The sequence below is a fragment of the Acromyrmex echinatior genome, chromosome 1 (assembly GCF_024713525.1).
Source record: "Acromyrmex echinatior isolate Ae372 chromosome 1, ASM2471352v2, whole genome shotgun sequence".
Taxonomy (NCBI): Eukaryota; Metazoa; Arthropoda; class Insecta; order Hymenoptera; family Formicidae; genus Acromyrmex; species Acromyrmex echinatior.
In genome coordinates this window covers 20,160,505-20,181,545 of record NC_141852.1, presented here as the reverse complement: position 1 = coordinate 20,181,545, position 21,041 = coordinate 20,160,505, and the positions used below count along the sequence as shown (strand labels likewise).

The 21,041-nt window shown below is 35.1% G+C and overlaps 2 protein-coding genes across 3 annotated transcripts in view; one reads left to right on the top strand and one right to left on the bottom strand.

Annotated features, from left to right (window-relative positions):
* The window catches only part of LOC105154874 (uncharacterized), a 51,277-nt gene that overhangs the window by 18,330 nt on the left and 11,906 nt on the right, over nt 1-21,041 (top strand). For both annotated transcript variants that reach the window (XM_011070654.2, XM_087409414.1), the window contains exons 3-6: nt 4,636-4,667; nt 5,528-5,615; nt 7,905-7,984; nt 20,444-20,487. In XM_011070654.2, coding sequence (XP_011068956.2) covers nt 4,636-4,667; nt 5,528-5,615; nt 7,905-7,984; nt 20,444-20,487 — 244 coding nt within the window. The remainder of the gene's footprint in view (nt 1-4,635; nt 4,668-5,527; nt 5,616-7,904; nt 7,985-20,443; nt 20,488-21,041) is intronic.
* Nucleotides 14,233-21,041, bottom strand: part of LOC147911036 (uncharacterized) — a 41,087-nt gene continuing 34,278 nt past the window's right edge. The window contains exons 2-5 of the mRNA XM_087409497.1: nt 15,586-18,011; nt 15,049-15,251; nt 14,683-14,718; nt 14,233-14,574 (exon numbers count right to left, since the gene is read on the bottom strand). Coding sequence (XP_087265623.1) covers nt 14,348-14,574; nt 14,683-14,718; nt 15,049-15,251; nt 15,586-15,659 — 540 coding nt within the window. The 5' untranslated portion in view covers nt 15,660-18,011 and the 3' untranslated portion in view covers nt 14,233-14,347. The remainder of the gene's footprint in view (nt 14,575-14,682; nt 14,719-15,048; nt 15,252-15,585; nt 18,012-21,041) is intronic.

The window sequence follows — 21,041 nt, the reverse complement described above, 5'->3', positions numbered from 1 at the left end:
TTCTATCTATTCAGTTCATTAATATTTTATATAAGAAATTATAAAATTATTTTAAAAATATTTTTCTTATACTGAAAAAAATCTGGTAATATAGTTATCAAATGTTGTGTGAAATAATTTCAATTAAATGTTTGATTAATATAACAAAAAATAATTTTACTTATTTAAAAATTTAGAAAAGTGAAATTATTTTTGATTATTAATCGATATAATATTTGATTGAAATTATTTTATTTAATATTTAATAGCTATTAAATTCTTTCTTTGATGTACAATAAAAAGTTTAATTATTATAATATAAAATAGAGTAGAAATGTATATTATATGGAATAATATTTAATTCTGAAATCAATATATTTTAAATAATTATAAAAACAGATGATTTCCAAAACTTTCGCGATGCTAGAAGGTGAAAATTGAAAGGTATGTATAGCAAGAAACTTTCTGACGCGCGTCGAATGCTGCGTGAACTCGTGCGAACCGTCAGGAAGATTCACAATGCAGGCGCGGTCCGATAATCCTGATTTAGACGGGCCCATATATTAGACTAAGGATCGTGAAATTGAATAGTAGAATCAGCGGAGAGAGCGATTCGGCTGTCAACTGCGAGGAATGGAGTATATCGTGCGAAAAATAAACTGCTCCTGCCGCGAGTGGGGTTAGTAAATTTCGCAGGTGGTCCAAAGCTACCTGTATCCTCTATCCTCCTTCTCTTTTCCTCTTTTATTTTCATCTTCTTTCCGTCCTTTGGACTCTTCTCCGTTCATCGTGGTTTGCGTTCTCGGTCTTTTCGTTGAGGAGTGCCGCGAATGTCCTCTCCCCAGAAGGCTCGTAAATCCTTGCATTTACCTCGCGCCTTCTGTCCTTACTTGGAGCGCAAATACGCGAATCTCGACTCATCAAAGCGAGATACACGCTGGCATTCACCAGCCACGATTGCGTCGTGGCATTGTTTGTTGTGAATTTTTAATTTTATGTTCTTACATACGAATTATACACATTGGAAAAAGTGCCTAATTGTATTAATTGGAATTCTGATTGAAAAGTGACAAATCAAAATTTTTCTATTGAATCTATCATAATTCTAGTTGAGATAATTAGAATTCTGACATAATCAGAATTTTCTAGTTTATTCCTTTTTCAAAAATTTTTCTCAGTGCATAATTACTGAATTGTTAATGTTACAGCATCATTCGCGACATTAAGGACTGATATTATATTCTAATTATAATCTAATTAACTACTATTTAAAAATTATAAGAAATTACATTGAATTAAAAACAGGAGTATTTACATTTATTAAATCTTAAATTACATTTATTAGGTGTATTAGAAAGTTCCGTCCATCTAGCGAGGAGTAACTATAGCTAGAAGTGTCGATAACTCTAATGTCTAAACCAAGTTTAATTTTTTAATTTTATCATCTGTCAATAAAATTCAGTATATAAAAGTATACGTTTGCATCAATAACATTGCTTTTTACCGCATCAAAAATGACATTTGAGCCAAATAAGCGTCATTTGCGCGAAGTGTTAATCTTTTGCTTCAAATGGAAGAAAATTGCAACTGAAGCTCATCGAATGCTTGTAGAAGTTTATGGTGATAGTGCTCCTTCCGATAAAACATGCAGAGAATGGTTTCGACGCTTTAAAAGTGGTGATTTTGATATGTGGAGGACAAAGAGCGTTCTGGACGGCCAAAAGCATTTGAAGACGAAGAATTGCAGGCATTGGTGGATGAAAACTCATGTCAAATGCAAAAACAACTTGCAGAAACGTTAAATTGTACTCAATCTGTTATTTCCAATCGTTTGAAAGCCTTAGGAAAGATCTACAAGGAAGGAAAATGGGTCCCATATGAACTGAAGCCAAGAGACATTGAAAGACCACCTGCGAAATTCTGCTTGCTAAGCAACAAAAAAAGAGATTTTTGCACCGAATTGACTAGTGATGAAAAGTGGATCTACTTCGATAACCCCAAACACCGAAAAACCATTTGCGATCCAGGTCAACCATCGACATCGACGCCAAAGCGGAATATTCACGGAAAGAAGACAATGCTCTGTATTTGGTGGGATCAACAGGGTGTAGTGTACTATGAGCTGTTGAAATCTGATCAAAGGGATCCAGTCACAGGAGATCTCTACCGAAAACAAATTATCCGTTTGAGCCGAGCATTGCAAAAAAAACGACCAAATTATGAAACGAGACAGCATAAAGTGATCTTGCCACGACAACCTCGCGTGTCACAAAACTCGTTAAGGAAATGTTAGAAGCACTTCGCTGGGAAGTGCTATCCTATGTGGCTTATTCACCAGACTGTGCCCCTTCCGACTATCACTTGTTTCGATCGATGGCACACGCACTTGCAGAGGAACCCTTCAATTCTTGTGAAGATGTCGAAAAATGGGTCTCTGAGTGGATAGCCTCCAAAGATGAGTCATTCTTTCGCCGCGGAATTCGCTTACTGCCCGAAAGATGGGAAAAAGTCATCGCTAACGATGGATAATATTTTGATTGTACGTTTTCATCTTATTTCTTAAATATAATCATACTTTTTGCATAAAAACGGACGGAACTTTCTAATACACCTAATAATTATTAAATCTTTGACAATGCGAAATTTTCACACTTCGTCTGCAACCTGGGTCTTCGAACTTTAACATAGATTTTTATATTATTTTAGACTAAAAAAATCTAAAAAAATTCTTACATATTTATAAAAGTTGTAATGACGAATTTTTTTACTATCACAGAAATTGGATTGCATTGTACTTACTTTTTATAATTTTAAATTTATTTTCAGAATTTACAATAAAAAATCAATTGTATCTTTAAAATTACGGAGGATATTAATATATTAAGAAGTGCATTTATATATATATAGAGAGTATAAATGATTTTTATATTTTAATGCATGTAAGCATATGTTTAATATATGCAGTTCATAAATTGTGTTTGATTATGAAATCGCGAAATTACATTTTGGGATGAAACGTACGAACAACAGGAGCGGTTATAAACAAGATAAGGAAATATCTCACGCCTAGTCAATGTCGGATTATTACGTTCGGATATGAAAGCCATACCACTAGTCCGTTATTAATGCGACCGATACTCATTCCGTACTCATCCGTAGATACGATCTCTCCGCCCAGCCAATCGGATAGTTACGTCTAAACCTATAATTAACATTAGCCCACCCATAGCGGGTGCGACGTATAAGCCGATTAACGAAAGTTTCAATTTACTTTGCACCGTATTCTTCTACGCCTGTTGATCTAAACGAGCGTGTATAAATAGTACGCACTATATTATTACTTTCTTGAAATTGCATTAACTAAATTTTTATACATTCCGAGAAATACAGGATGAGGACAAACCTGTAGTACAATCGAACGAGGGACGATTTCTTGTACAAAAATAAATCGAAAATACAGAATAATTTTTTTTCGTCCGAGACCTAAGATAAGTAGTTTTCCTCTTAATAAAATAAAGTTTAACTATTTTTTACATTTTTTAAATCTTGTCATTCGTGAAGTCGTGTTAACGTTACGTAAATTAATCACGTTTACACTATCTTTACACAAATATCTTCATTAAGTGCATGTGTACTCAACACGATTTTCAAACTTGATTTTCTTTAAAACAAAGCCTTTTATGAAAAAAATGTATTCTGCGTTTTATTTTTGTACAAGAAATCGCCTCTATCTGGTTATATTATATTAGGTCATCTAAAAACCGCGGATACTTTTTAGATGACCCAATATATGAAAAGGGTAGCTTTAATGAAATATCTAAAATTTTAGCTATAGATCTGAAAGTCATTTTATTGGGTCATTAAAAAATTATATAGGATGTTTAAACTGGTTGTAGAATATCAAAATTTTTTGCAGCATTGCTCAGTATAATTAAATTTTCTACATAATTATTTCGATGATTCAGTAAAATTATTTTCAGATCTCAGGTAACTAAATTTTTAGATCAGCAAAATAGATTTTGTTCTCACTCTATATAACACTAATAGCTCATTTTTCTCCCATATCATTAAAAAATATGAATGAAATGGGTACTGAATAATGAATAAATTCAATGATGTACCTAATTATTGCAAAGTCTTTAAAATTTTACAAAAAAATGTATTGTGACGGTATGAATAAGGTAGGGTCAGTAAACTACGTGTCTTTGATATCGATGTTTTCCTTACCCGAAGAAGTGCGGGTGTTACAATCATCAAGTCATCGTTCTGTGGCGGGAACATGCCTTTAAAGTTTCTCTCACCGGTGTTCATCACCGACGTTATAACGTATCGTAATTTAACGTGAGACTCAAGTCAATCAATCTTGTTAGCGATATGCGATCCGTGATCGTGGCGCGTGATCGTCTCGTGCGGCATATTAAGCTTGCGCTATTAATTAATCAGAAATGGGAGATGACTTGCGATATCATATAGGTCTCATGAGACGAAGGTATGCAGTGATGGTAATCATTGCAGAGATGAAGTCGTTCAGAGTTTCTGTTTAAAATTTCTTCCGAAGCACTGTGCATTTGCAGCTGTCGCTATAAGCTAAGAGCTATTAATTATTTCTCGCTCACGTTTTCTTGGTGATGAATGTTGTCTTCTTTTTTGTTTCAGGCCATAGCGAGAAATCTGCAGCCAACCCAACGGTGAGTATCGGGATGACTTGTCTTTTGGACACCTCTCGTGTAAACACCGTCGCTGACAGCTTCTTTTTCATCTCGATATCTGTACGGCGTTTAGAGCATGGTGCAGAATTTCTCTCCTTGTGGACAGGAGATGATGCATGAGCGTACTAAAGCATTAGCGAGATCGACGAAGGAGTGGTGTCGCGCCGCGGTAATCCAATGCGCGAAAAAAAAAAAGGAATATTAGTCGTTTGCCAATAAATCGTGATGCTCGTGGAAATTATAGTAATGATTATAGTGGTGCGCTCGGAAGAGACGTGATACTTCTCACTTGGTTAATTACATAAATCTATCGAGTCACATTAGCTCGCCGCTAATTGCTTTTAAATCGACTAGTATCCTAATAAATTTCACAAGTTTTTTTTAATAACATCTCGGCGCGGACACGAGCGAGAGTTGTTTATTTATGAGGAATCGTTCGAGGCAAAGCATGGTCGTGCTCGTTTCTGTATCTACGCACGCACGCACGCACGCACGCACGCATGCACCTGGTACGTCTCTCAAAAGGTTTTGATATATCGAAAGGGATGGTGAAACTATTTGGGCCGACACCCCCGCCTAATCCAATCCCTTTCGTTTGGAACCTCAGAGATTCCTTGCTTTCCTTAATATATCATCCAGTCGTACAGATCGCGCCCCTCTCGAAAAGAATCTTTCCGCCGTACGCCATTTTAACTAACTATAGGTTCTCCTATCTTTTCTATGTCTATAAGCCAAGAAAGACATTTTATGATTTAAGTAGCAGGGATTTTACGATCGATCAATAAATTGAAACGCCACTCAGCGCGCACACTATAATCCGGTCATATCCGTTGTTGCAGATTTACTACGGCAATATTGCTGGAAACGTTTCCTCATCTCAAGTATATCATCGACTTGACCAATACGTGCCGCTACTACGATAAAAAGGTAAGAGATACAAAGCTGAAACTTAAATTTAGCGGAACCAAACGACCGATTTTCACCGATTTGTGAATAATAATGGTCACCTTGTATACTCGATAATTAATATATACTGATAATTTTGAAATAAATATTGTAAACTTAATACAGAACGTAAAAAATAAATTTGAGATCGTTCCATGCGATTAAAAAGGGGCCGATATGCAGGCAGTATCGTCTGATGAAATAGTACTGACGTTTTCACATGAATTTAATGCGGAAACATATCGCGTATCGTTCGAATTTCAAGTCGTAATTCGCTATGTTTATGCACTTGCTCCTTTACCTTTTAGTAATTCGAAACAAGAGACGTCTTCTCACTTTCCCGCAAGCTGTCATCTACTGCATTCCTTGATCAAGCAGATATACAGATTCTTTCTTTTTTTTCTCAAACTTGATGGTTCAACTATCTATTATCGCTGTTCGTCTGTCTGTCTTTCTCGATTTCATTTCCTCTTCTTCATTCCCGCTCTTGCCTTGACATCCTAATATTGCATCGGGGTCAATTTCAACTTGAGAACACTCGAGAGCGGTCTGACTAATTTGTAGCGAGGGAAGAGAGACTGAGCTAATGAACTTATTATTAGATTTTTGGAATAGCCGGCTGCCACGACTCGATCGGTTAACTGACTGTCCGAGTCGTTATGTCGAATGGGGATATGTCCGCGACGTTTTCTGGGTCAAAGCTGTCAGAGAAAAGGACCGAAGACCGATCAATTATATTAATAAGTCATAGAGTTGGTTCGGTCGCTTCATCTTCTGCTTTTTGTCTCGGCCCTACCGACGTTTGGACAACCATTTGCCACGCGATGAGAGTGAAGAATCCTAGGGGATATGTTTTAAAAACATTATACACGCCGCTGTGAACATCAATAGCGTTGTAGGGCAACGATAATTAACAGAGAGATCTCTCGGTGTCGCCCACGTCTAATTAGAGCGCATTATACATGTATAATGAAGCGCTTAGTCGGTCCTTTAATTTTCTTGTCTGATGTTATGGGAAAAACAAGATTGTAGAGACAAAGGATCTCGCATACCGGTTCGTGAAGATTTTATCAAATGTGTCTTTTATTTTCTCAGTTTTGTGTATGTTTACATATATACGAAATCCTTCCAATTCATACATATGATACATGCTAATTTTTCTACTTTCATCTTCTGAAAATCTCAGAAATATAATATGATAAGATCCATTATACGATTATAGAAAATCTCTTTTATTGGAGCAGAGAATTTATAAATATATTTTTTTTTATCACTAAATTTCTTATTTTCCTTTCTGATTTATTATGATTTTGTTTTTGTTGAGATTGAGAATCGGAGATATTCTTGAACGAAAGAATTTCTTGCGCATTATTGACGGCTGGAGAAAAGAAAATAAGTTCGATATAGCCATTAAGCGCAATAGTGCACGATCACCAAGATTGAGTTTCTAATATCTCGCTAAAAGCAAAGTCAAAAAGATTGATTATTATGACGTGATCTGTCATCAGAGTGGAAAAACGAGTGGTAACTGTTATCTGACATCACTCAGATTACAGTTACGCTTGTATTACTATTGTTATCGTTAAGTGACATTTTTTAATAATTAAAGATAATCAATGTTAACGCAGCACAAAATATTACATTTTTTGAAATTAATTTTTTTACTGATAATTGATTTTTGTTAAATGTACGTAGATATTGTTAATATTTAATATTTTTTCGCAATGATTTATTTTTTATTTCAATTTGTTAGTGCTTTTGAGATTTGAAATCAACTATAAGTGATAATTGAGAGATAATAGAGAGATTCATGAATGTGCAAGACTTGTTGTTGCTTCTAGGCAGATACTCGTATATATTAAAGAATATTTTCTAAAATACAAATGATTGTGAATCTCTCTTTTACTCGTGTCGATTAATCTACAAAGTCGTATTTTTCTTTCCGCCCTTGCAAATTTCGTATTTAACGATCGATTGTTTCGGTTTCCGAACGTTCAGTTTACATCATGCTTGAATGACACGCTTGTACTCAGAAACTATGATTATCCGCATTGTTTGTAATTGACGGTTTTATGTGTGATAATTAGTGATGCTAATGAGTGCGCCGGGACGGTTTAACAGGACAATAGCTTCGATCAAATTACACGCGTGTTCAATTCAGTACGTGTTCTATTAATGCATCTGCGTTTCATGCGACGGAGAATATTCTACTTCTATTACGCAACAATATGCATGTAATTGTTTATGTTTTTGTTAACGGTTCTGTTGTAGGAATTTACAAATGCTGGCGTTAAATACGAGAAGATTGCTATACCAGGAAGAAAAATACCGACTATGGATATAATTAAGAAGTAAGTATGCGAGTGATCTTATTTACACATATCAAAAACGTCAATTTGTTTAAAATATTTTTCTGAAAATTATAAATTTTACAACCATAAAATTTAAATTTTACAAACCTCAGTAATTTTAAAATTTCTTGTATTACAATATATTTTGAACCGATTAAAGTTTAGGGAAATTATTTATTTACATTTTAAAAAAATGTTAGTCTGACATGAAATGGCTCCTCATTGAATAATAGTAGGGACGAACAATCCATTTCGATTTAATATCAGGCACGCGTGAATCTTTTCTAGTACAATACTTGCGTTAATATCTCTCGCTTAATGCCAATCGTATTTCACATTTATTATCTCTTCACGGCGATTGGCGATTGATCAGCGCGCGATTCGCATAGCGCAGGTGACGGCTGATTAATCATTCGCCTACAAATCATATTACCTTAACAAGGAAGCTGAGTCCAGCGTGTACCGTTTTTCTGGTTCTCGGCATTTCATGCCGTCGAGAAACCAGGGGCGAATATCGCGTCGGAAATTTATCGCTCTTTCTTTTTCTTTTTTCTTTTTTTTTCCCTCTTTCTCTAGATGTTTTCGTCCACTAATTTAGACTGTAAAGCGTCAGCTATATAGCGAATCATATTACACCATTCAGAATACCTTATATTGAAACAAGTAATGAGTTTATTAGTTATATGACCCTATATAACGATTTCTGCTTTAATTATTTTCCATTGAGCGATGATACAACTTTCACATGTAATAGTGTTGTTCAGATGCAGTTCCTCAAACTATGAAGAAATTATTTCCAATCTTCGTTATGCTTTAGTTAAAAATATATTGTACATTGTCCATAATAAAATAAAATATAATATTAAATAAAATTAAAATTAATTGAAATATTAAACAAAGTATAAAATATGATGATAAATATAACAAAGTAAAACGTGTAATATTTCATTCTTTTGCTTAATATTATATTTAAAACTATTAAAAATGCATTTTATTATTTTTAATAAAATATTTTAATAAAACTAAATCTTGCATTTCTAATATTTTGCTCTAAAAAAGGTTATTTGAAATGAGATCAAGAACGACGTTATCTTCGGTTATAAAAATATCTTTGTAAAGAGTAAAATTATTTTTTTAAAGAATAAGAAATTCACGAAAGAAATTCATACGATCATCGGTAGAATGTCAATAGCGTCCTATAACAATTCTGCTTCTTATCTTAACCGATCACGAAGAATCTTGCGTCTGAACGGAGAAGATGCAATTACTAAAATTCTCATCCAATGGTCGGTAGGTAGCCGGAATGGGTTGAATAAAATTCTCGAAATTCTGACGGTGTTCAAGATAATGTCCCGTTCTTCATACTTTACTTGTACGGAATGGAGACACGTATTAACTTTGCATGGCGCCATCACGCACACGTGTAGCTCTTCTGCTTTGATGGTACATGCAAAGCAGTCTGACAGAGCCGGTCAGTCGACTAATTAACTGCAATAAACGTCCAATGATTTACCGAACATTGTGCAGCGTACCCATACTCTTGTCTGTCTTCCGTTTCCTGTCTCTCTTCTGCTGTTGTCCTCTTTCTCTCATCCTTCGTTATCATGTGCGTGCGAGGAATATTCCTAAGTGCTACACGGTCGGATAATGTGTAAGGATTGTGTTATACGATCGAGGAAGAGTAATGTTCGAGCACCGTAATTAGCGGCGATTTCTCTTTCTTTCTTACGACGTATAAAAACTATTTATTATTACAGTAATAAAAGTATTAATTATCGGTGTCTGCCCCCAAGTGTTGGGAAATATTTGCGTTCGCGGAAAAATATGAAGACGTTCCACAGCGATATCCGACGCAATTATTTCTCACGCGCGGCGAAGGCGCTACTAAAAACATTTTCGTAAGTGCATCGCGCAAAAAACGTGACGTAAGCGCGTAAGCTGTTAACGACGCCGAGTCGAATTTTTCATCGGCTATCACATTAAATATTATTTATTCGTTCGATTGAATGAGAGATAAATATACGAGATATTTCTTTGATGCGGGAACAACGGTGACTCGCGGGACCAGCCGAGCGGGTCAAAGCACGACCTTTCGTGCAATCACCTGGCTTCTCGCTCTCCTCTCTTGGTCGTCGATCGGTCCGCACAAAGAACGCGGCCCGATTTGTATAATTCGAGGATAAAACGGTGATTCGCATCAACGGTTAATAGCTGACAGGTATGCGAATAGCCTATCGCGCGGATGCCCGTCTGGTCCTGCTCTTTTGTTGATCTTTTTGAGTGAGACCTGATGACTTTGTGGCTCGGCTGTTGCGCGACGTGTAATTAACTGCATCCTTGATAGGATCGGTTACTGGAGCTGTGCCGTAGTTAAAATGAAAGAGAGAAAGAGAGAAAAAGTGTGATAGTCAAAATGAAAGAGGCAGGAAATGTGGAGTATGTCCAGAGGTGAAAACACTAGGCGCCACTTAAGGGGATGCCGGTGTGACGAAATTATTTATACATTACAACCGTAAGAAATTTTCCGAATTGACTGAATCAAATGGAATTAAAAAGTCTTTTACTGTGAATTGAAATAGGCATAAAATTAGGAGGTGGGGCAAGTTGACTTTATACTAAAATCGAAAAAAAAAGTTAAATAAGTCGGAATTTAAAAAATCTGTACTATTAATAAATTCGATTCTATTCTAGATATTCTTAAACTCTGACGAAAACGCAGAGATAAGACGAACATAGATACTACTGTAAGGAAGTGGTAAAAAAGCCACCTTTTATGTCATGACTAAAATTCTCTCGATTTATCCTACTTGGTCTTTTTTTGGCTTATTCTTCGGACATTGTCATATTCGTATCAATCGAATTTATCAGACAGTAACGTTAACTTACATCGGCTAGAATTTCTTTTCTTTCGCGCGTCTCCTTGCGGTCGTCACGCGTCTGGAAGATGGAAAATGTTGATCCTTTGCTTCAAGGATATCTTCGCAAATGCATCTACGCCGCGAATATGCCAAAAATAGCCTTATAACGGGCGCCTACGCTCGAAAATGGTATTTGGAAGGTAAACGACGTTTCCTTATTTCGCAGCGCTGTATAATACCTATTCAGGATTGACGATCGGTAATTAAAGGAGAAATCGCGGAGAAAGAACAGACGAGATTACTCTCATTCGCGACGGAGTCTTAAATATCACGCAGCTAATTGCGCTCTTTGAATGGCTGGTTAACAGGGTTCATGGTAACAAGTATCCGCGTTTATTCGATAATTGATTCTCTTTAATTGAAAAGTTAATAAAAAAAAATGTAAAATAAATAGATACATGTAAATTATATTTTTCGTCGTAAGTAAATTTTATGTTATTAGTTGTACGTTTTCAAATATTATATATACATATATATAAGTAATGATAGATAAATTTTTAATTTGGAATTAAATATTGAGATTTGTTAATTAATAGACGCACAAATAGAGTGATAAAGTCACTATTTTCGAGAATATAGCAGACAATTAGTTCCCGCAATATGCAAGACATGTATTCAGTAGCGTTTATTGCATAAACGTTTTCAGTTACCACCGATAATCACGTTAACAGAAGTTCATTAGTCTCATATACAGTGGATTAAGCAATTTCACGTGAAACATGAATGTGTTAATTGAAACACAAATGTTCGCAATGTGAGCTTGATTTTAGGACTGCAATAATGGCTTGAACTTTTATACTAATTACTGTGCATGGAAATCATCTAGCTACGTTCATCAATTCCTCTTCACATACATATGTATTTGATTATATAATAATATAAATGCGCGTCTTATTACTATCGTAATTTTAGATTCCTTTTCTATGTCTCCTATTTTTGTTTTCTCAAGTATGTTGATTAATCATAATTTCACTCGTTTTTTCTTTGTATCGCGGATTGATTTTCTATCAGGATTTACTAAAATATAATCAAATCGAAACATAATTAACATTAAAAAAATAAAATTGGAATAATTCACATTATTAGATCACATTTCTTTGATTGACGAATTACAGCTATTATTATTAAAATATTCTCTCTAAAATCTTTAGAGTGGACTCTAATTCTAAAGAGTGACATTTAGGCCAGAATTTAAAAAAAATGTAGCTTAATTATCATTTTTTAAAAATGAGATTTCATTCTGTAGAGTTAGATTCCACTTTAAAAATTTTAGAGAGAGTTATTTATACGTATTCTTTGCCTAACAATTTTAACAAGGTGAACATAATTAAAAAGTCTTAAATTTTTTTCTGCAAGTTTAACGAGAAATCTATATTTTGCCAGAAGGGAGGGATAATCTTTTGATGATTGCGCGAACGTAAACTTCGACGACGTTTCTCTGAAAGATTAGCGATTGGTTCCCTTAGCGCTCGGGGCGAACCCATCTCAAATATTCTGACGTGTGGCGTCTCGGGATCCTGATACCTCATCGGTGCGTGCCGCGTGGAAATCACGGGAGAGGCACGTTTTGGCAAATAATTGTGGGTGGTAAACGCGTTCGCGTTTCTCTTCCACGCGCATAATGCGTCCGAGCGCGTGCATGTTGCTTCGTATTTCCGGTGCCGTTAATTCGAGAGCTGAAGTCGACGCCGGAGTTACAAGTCGTTCTCGAGGAGAAAAAGAGAGATTCTTACTCTCTCGTCTCTCTTTGTTCTCTCCATCTTGGCAAGCGCCTCGCATCGGGAACGACGAAGGAACGTGCGTACGCGCGTCTCACGCTCGGGACCACCCGGGCGATCGCTTCATTACGTAAATTCGCCACCACTCGCGTCCTCCGCGTCTTCGCGTGCCCGTTTCATCCGTGCACGCGCCGTCTCGTCGCCCATTCTCCGTGCGATACCAGGCAACGATGCTCAAAAGCGATTCCGCGCGAAATATCGATATAAGAGACAACGTGTTCTTCCGAGAATTGGTCAGACATCCTTGGCCAGAAACGATAATGCGTGTATAAGAATATAACCCTGGGTCAATATTAATCTTCTTAATGAAAATCTAGTCTTTTGAATTGTTGTAATTCAGTATTCAACATTTATGAGCGTCTATCGGTCCTTGAGAGTTTAAAAATCTCGAAATCTTATTATCTATAATAATTAATTCTATGTGATAAGGTTTTACTTAAAAAAATATGTTTAAAAAAAATGATTTCTTACAAAAATGTATTCTTATTTACTTTAAATTTTCAGATTTTTTATATTCTAAAGATTAAGTTATTACGTTGCATATTAATAAATTGTCAATTGTAGTAATTTATCATGATAGATAAGATGATTCTCTACTTGATTAGTGCAAATTTTATTGAATAAATGCAATTATTAGTTGAATGAATTGTTTATTCAGAAATGATATAGTCGCATCTTTAAAATTGAATGTATATTATTCAAAGCTACGTATTTTATATAATGACAAATTACGCACTTTGGAAATGGAATGACCGTGAAAACAGGCGTCTACCGAGTGCTGCTATAACTGTGTGCCTTCCGTATATGCGACTCTGATTGAGAAACAGTCAGTCGGAGTGTTTGCGCAGTACTTCTACTATATCTTCGGGTGTTCCGGGATCTGTGCTGGGAGTACAGTCATACAAACATCGGTTAACCGTTCACCTACCTACGACCGCGCTGTCCATGCATTAAACATTCTCAAACATGAACGATTTTACGTCCAGCCGATGGGCCAACTTCGCTGATCCGTGTGTACTTGAATGAAAATATAATCCGTGGTCGTGAATTTCGAAGCAAAGCGGAATATGAATTCTTGTTACAATTAAAACTGTTGCGACGACTAATTTGCTGAGGATTTCTTCTATTTTTCATATCATGCATATGTTGCATCATTTGATAAAATTTGCTCGCTGGTAATATTTATAAATAAATCAAAGATATTTCTATCTATAGTATAAAAATGCAAAGAAGCATGAATGTACATACTTGTGTAAATTGGTTGATTGCTTTTCATGGTTACTTCGATACGCTTTTATATCTGTCAAAGAATAGAATTAATATGTAATTTTACGTCAATAATATTTTAATAATTTATGTAGATAGATTTAATTTATTCATCACGGTAAATTTAAAATGTTTTATTTTCTCATCTAAATGTAGGGCAAGGAAAAAAAACAAACGGAAAACGCAAACATGGATAAAAATCAGAGAAAACGAATTTATGGGCGGAAGAAAGGGCAGCCAAAACTACGCTTGGAATAGTAGAGAGGCTAGCTCTAGGTCAGCTTTGATCGCGATGACCACATACTTTGCTTTAAGAAATTTGGTCAGATATATTCTCGAGATATTAGGATTTTAAATTTGAAGATTCGCGTTAGTTTCTCATTAAATAAATGTATTATAATTTATGCACAAATCTGTTTATCATAAGAAGGATGTCTTAAATTATTTACTCTCAGACATTTCCCGCAAGGTGTAATCCGAACCATTCTAGGATAATGCTTTCTCTCTAATGGATATTGTGGCGCCCTTATGCGCCCTCTCAATCTATATGTTCCAGGAGCACGAATTTCAGAAATGACAGGCAGACGAGCCGGGCTTTGTAATCGTTGTAATCTTTCTCTCACTGTCTCTAGAAAAGTATAATGATTTATTTAATTTATTACTGTACTAATTATTTATTATTAAATATTTTAATGTAACGCTCGTTGATCATGATACAATTTATCGTCTATTATACCTTCATCGTCAATTTCTTCAACATCTGATGCATCAACTGAAAAACACAATTAATTAAAATTATATAATAGTACAATTAATTAATTGAGAGAGAGAGAGAGAGAGAGAGAGAGAGAATTATTAGATTATTGTTTTATATTATTAATATATAATATAATATTATTAATATATATTAATATATAATATAAAAAATAGTCTTATATATTAATTAGTTTCAACGAGGATTAAAAAGTTTTTATTTGGGAGCAATTTTGTAATTAAGAAAACAAAAATAACTTTTGTGTATTATATTTTATAGATAGTTACATATCTATGTGATACAATGGATTACTATTATGCTTATACTTGAAATGAATTTTCTATTTACAATCAATTCGGCGTGGTACAATAGCTACTCCAGTTGTGAGATCTGCACGTGAAACACCTCTTACACGAGTTCGAGGCATACGATAACCTTGTATTCTTCTTGGAGTTGAGGTTATAGCCGAGATTTGAGGCGAGATTGAAGTTGAGTAATATGGTGGAGAAAACTCTTCTTCATACTGTGTCGATGTATGTCGATCTTCTGGACTTAATTTAGTTCGTAATTTTTAATTATATTGATATGATTTTTTAATTATATTGATATGATTTTTTTATTCTGAGTTAAAACGCTGTTTATAAAAGTCAATGTAACATTAAGAAGGAAATGTTATTCTATAATTGCTGTATTATGTTTTTATCATAACGAAATATTGAAAATATTTTTTTCATGTAAATAATTAATGATGATATCTCTCATCTAACAATATGTCTGTTGATTTAAAAATTATTATATATTGATAAAAATGTGTTGAAACATAGTACATATTTTACTATACAACATTGCAATTGAATTACGTATAGGTTAATAAATTATACATACGTCTCAAACTCGGAAAGTGCAGTATGATATTCTTCTGTACTATTATTATTAACATCTGGAGGGCAAGTACACATAATCGTGGATTTTACTGAATAAATATTTGTTTCACAATTTTGAAAATTTGTGCCGAAAAGGTTTTACAAATTTAAAAATTACGTCAAAATTATAGCCTTACATTATAACGTCAATCGATCAAGAACTATCGACTGCATCTTCTCATTACCCTTCACGACACAGAATAATTTGTATGCATTATTTCTTTATAAAAGGAAACTTGATTATAATTATGCATTTTGATTGCATATTATTGAAGCGTATTAAAACGAAATAAGGCAAATTTCCCAATGTATTATATAATTATACAGAAGAATAAAAAAAATTAAATAAAAACAAAGTCTTGGATGAAAAAATTTCAAGAATTTTACGAAAATACATGCACAAATTAAATAAGACTTTACTTATGTCGACGCGAGTGACTTATGAATTGCTCAAACTACGATGCCATTTAACATTGTTTACCAGACGAATATCCACCTTATTCCTTTTTCTATCAATATAGATTAACTTTAATTTAATCTCGGTTCAACTTATTCTTCATTTTTTTAATTCTAAGAATTAAAAAAAAATATAATTATCTTTTATATTTCTCTCTTATATTTTGACTGCTTCTCTACGTTAGTCAATCGAAATCTTTTGAACTAAAAAATTATTCACTTAACGGACTTCGAAAGCCTAACATGCCGCGTGGATAATCAACGCATGTTTGCGTGTCCTGGAAATCAGTGCTTCACGATGTATTTATTTATCATCGTCTTGTCAAACGACGAAATTGTAACTTGATATTCATTAGATTTAAATAGCAGCGCGCTGTTCTTCCGGGCGACGGTCGAGCTTTTAGTAACGTGTGATTACGCAACCGGCATGACATAGACCGGTCATGTGATCTCTCTCTCAATAAAGTTACACGCACGCACGCAAATGGGCGCGAGCACGTAGTACGGTGGGCGCGTGCGAAGGACCACACACCGTGCGATATTCAAATGAACGCGTCTTACGACCGACAATCGCACTCCCATAAATGTCGTTTCGCGGTTTCACGGGCGCGTCTCCTTATTCCAGTCGAATTTCTCCGCGTGATTTTTACGGTTTACACAAAACATTCGAGTTATCGATAGTCATCTCTATGGGTCTTACAGTTAATTAGCGAAGGTATCGCTTAGATTTGAAGAGATTGTAAAAGCGTATTCCATTAACACCTTGGTTGGAATTCATATATGATTCGCAAATACTCGACGATAACTGCTCCGAATGTATAATGCTATTCAAATTAAAATTATTCAAAAAATCATGGGAAAAGAAATTTAACGTGTATTTATAAATAATTAGCATTATTGCTTGCTAATATATATAATGCATTTAAAAAATCTAGAAAAAAAACATAAAAATATATTTATAAATTAGTAATATTGCTTGCTAATATAAATGAATTAAATGTTTGATAATTTATGTGATAATATAATTGAATTGATGAAGACAATTTTTAATAGTGTCAATTTTATATACATATATTTACGTAATGTTATGTAGTTATACATATCAGAAGATGTATGTCTTATGACAAATTTAATTGAACGCATTCAGTAAATACTGCACATTAAAGTCGTCGTACACAAATTAATGTAACGGTGTATGTTTAATATAAATATAGAAAAAAGTTAAACGCGAAATCTTCAATACACTTCATTGTGCTATGAAATATATTTTATAATTCGAAATATTCGCATTTCACTTTTACATTTAGATTAAATCACTTTACGGCACATAACGGCTTTAATATGCACTACTAGTGTCCAACTGGATTTACTATTAGATTTTAAATTACAATTATAAAAATATTTTAAATTACAATTTTTTCAATTGTAATTTAATCTGGAATTTGATCTGGAATAATTGAGACAAATTAAATATGCGTGAAATTATATGACGGAAATTATGTAATAAGCGGAACAGCATTTAATACTATATTCTCTAGTGACCGAATTGGTCAGTCTACTTCGAAATGCGCAAGATAAATGACACTTGGCGATATTGAATAAACACTCGATACGCGGTGAAATCTATGCATTCATAGCAGCCAACGCAGTAAAATATTTCTAGAAAGAATTCGTCCACTGATAGATGACGGGTTTTATAAATATTGATGGCCGCTCGTCTTACATAGTGGGTCAGAGCTTTTGATTTTGGTTCTCCAACGAAGACAGCGTCGAGAATATGGCCATCGCGCTGATGACGCCGATGATGATGATGATGATGATCGTCATGATGATGATGGAGGTGGTTCTTGATATTGGGTTCTTCGAGGAGAATTCCTACTGGGTATAGTGCGAAGCGCCGTGTACAATGACACCTTCGCGTCTGCTTCGAATCTGTAATTCAAATTCGAAAGTCAAATTAATTTAACGCTCGTCATTTTTCACGTTTCGGCGGCGCCGCGCCGCGGCACGCGGAGTCCCGGCAGCTATCTTTCGATATTTCATCTCGTAGAAGGCCGTGCCCATTCCCCCTGTGATAGATGCATCTCTCCGTGATTGTGCTGTCACGCTCTTGAAACGAGGAAGACGCGCCACGAATATTTCAAGTATTATAAATGCGCGGCCGTGGGAGCGAATGATAGTCGACATTTCGCTACCGATACGTACACGAGAGATTTATCTTATTCCTTGCACTGACCTTGTGCAAGATTCGTACAGATGATGTGTAAGCTACATAGCGTCATGTAAATTTGTTATATCGCATTTGCGTTAATTACATAAGTAAGTTCTTCACTAGATTACTCAATTTATATAAATTTTGACGTATTGACGTAGTCAATTGATATTTCTAAGAATAACGATAATGTTTACGATTTGATGCTATTGGAGTACACTCCCAAACTAGATGCTCCTATTTCGAGAGTTATAATGAGTTAACAAGTCTCGCAGGTTATAAATATCTCTCACCTTATAACCTATCGATATTGAACGATGCACGGTGGTTGAAACCAGTCGGCAAGCCGAGTTAGTGCTTATAATCGCGTTAGCCTAATCGGTGCTATAGGGAGTCCGTTTCAGAGTTGAAAGGGACCAAAGGCACTAAAACGGTCCTATTAAGCCTCTATAGAGGCTAACCGCCACAATTGGGCCACCCAATCCCCAATACAATAACGTAGTAACTTTTCGGGGAACCAAGTCTATCTGGATTCGTGAAGGGGATTGAAACGATTTCATGCTTGTCACCACTATTCTCATTTCCTTGAAAACTAAATCTAAGCACATTTCTTAAACTCATCTCAGTATGAGATCTCTGTTTTTTTTCAAATAGTTAATTAATCTTAGAATGCGTAGTTTAAACGAATGAATTTTAATATATAGAAATAAATTAATTATGTAATAACATGTTACTATGCACCATATGAAAAAAAACGTAAAAATGTTTTTTAAATTTAATACTTATATGCGATGAAATATATATTGTGAAATTTATGTTATACTGGCATTAATTATTATTGAAATGATGTAACAATTCGCTTTGCGTGTCAAATATTTTCGAAATTTTCCAACACTCCTTTTCAATGTAAATTAAATTCAATTTTGGTTCAACTAATTCCTAGAATTAGAAAAACATGTAAAGTTAGTTGAACCAAGATGAAAGTTAAACATCATTTGTGAAAACGGTTATAAGAACGCGAAAAAAAAAAATACGTGAATACCTTTCCATAATTTATCGAGCAGTCGAAGTAGGCTTAATCCGTTGATTCTTTTTCTTTTCCGTCCTCGGCGATGATGGTGAAGGGAAACCAACGTGATGCATAACTGCACCCCCGTAAATTATTATATAAGCGCCACCCTATCTCCGAATCTGCGAAGTTTCAGAAATCTTTTTCTCGTTTCTCCATTTCTCCTGCCTTCTATCCCATAGATCACAAAGAAGCCGCCAGTAAGTTCACGGTAAAGTTTATAGAAGACAAAAGGGGAAATGTGTTGCCCGCTGAAAAATCGCCGGCGCTGCAGCTATTATTAATCTGCGTCCGACACGCGTGAGCGCCGGTTGCGACGTGTTTTCATGACATAATTCGGAATCGATTTAACTTCTTAGCGCCCCTGCGTGACGTGTAAAGGACTCTTACTTGCTGCACCCGTCCGTAACTCAGGACGTACAACATTCCGGCTTTTAAGTCTCATTACCATACTCCTTCGTTTGCCGCTCGGGTTCTGCATCCTATTACATAGCTATTACACTGCCGGTTTACTCGACGACCGGTTACCGGTACCTGAATATTTATTTAACCGATTACTTTTTTCATCGACTCCAGGGAAATTCGATCGCCGTCGCGCTGGCTGCTTCGTAAAATTATGGGCAGCGAATGAAGGACGGATAAGAGGCTGCTGCCCTTTCAAAGGCGGCGCTGTATCATTATATGCATGCTTATAATATCGCACTTGAGATTATTAATAATATTATTTAGTCGAGGTAACTAACTATGTATAATCCGTATAAATAATTATATGGTAAGAATGTTAATAAGAATCACTTATTATAAAACGAGCGATTCTACGAAGTGATTGTTATTTAACAACGGTCATGGAATATTTAACCCACATGTGTACCCTAATATAAATATATACATATTAATATTTCTCATAAGCAAGTCTCTTTAGCTGGCTCCGGTCATGTAAAATTTTATAAATTCAGATTGATTATTAAAAAGTAAATTGTTTCTTTGTAACGCCAATTACCTTCTTGAAATGTAAAGTTGCAAAATTAAATCGCAATCACTAATGTTGCCAAAAGTAAAAATTTTTGCTCTCTTTCCTTGCAGATTCTTTAAAGTGATGGATGATTTCACATCGACATGCGGTGAAGGTGAGTTTGCATTACTTCAAATATATTTCAAACAAAATTCCTCGACTCAGAAATCGAAGTAACTTTATTTCATCTACCACAATCGTGGATAATAATGCAACGCTTTGCATTGATTGCGAGCAGTTGAATCGCTAAAATATTTGATGAAAGTTGCAAGACTCATGTCTGATCGGCGCCAACTAAAATGCATTAGGTTCGACAACAGTCGGAAATAGCTCTACGAAAATTTTGTATCAGCATAAAAAAGGAACGTCGAACATTGACTCGTGTTTCTAGCGAGAAAAATCTCGCAGAAGTTCTCGCTTGAATGAAACTGCTGATCACGACTGTACGGACGCATCCTTTCCTAATTTACTCTCTCGATTACGGCTCGGTCGTGTTGTACGTTGTGAGAACGAATGTAGAAGTCGGTGGTTGTTTTACTCGCGCGATTGTACGATCCGGCTTCTGTGTTTCGAATGAGAAGAATTCGACAAAGACGACGACTACGACGATTGGAAACGAATTCGACCGGAGTTCGAGAAGCGAAGGATCGCCCACGCGCGAAGAATATG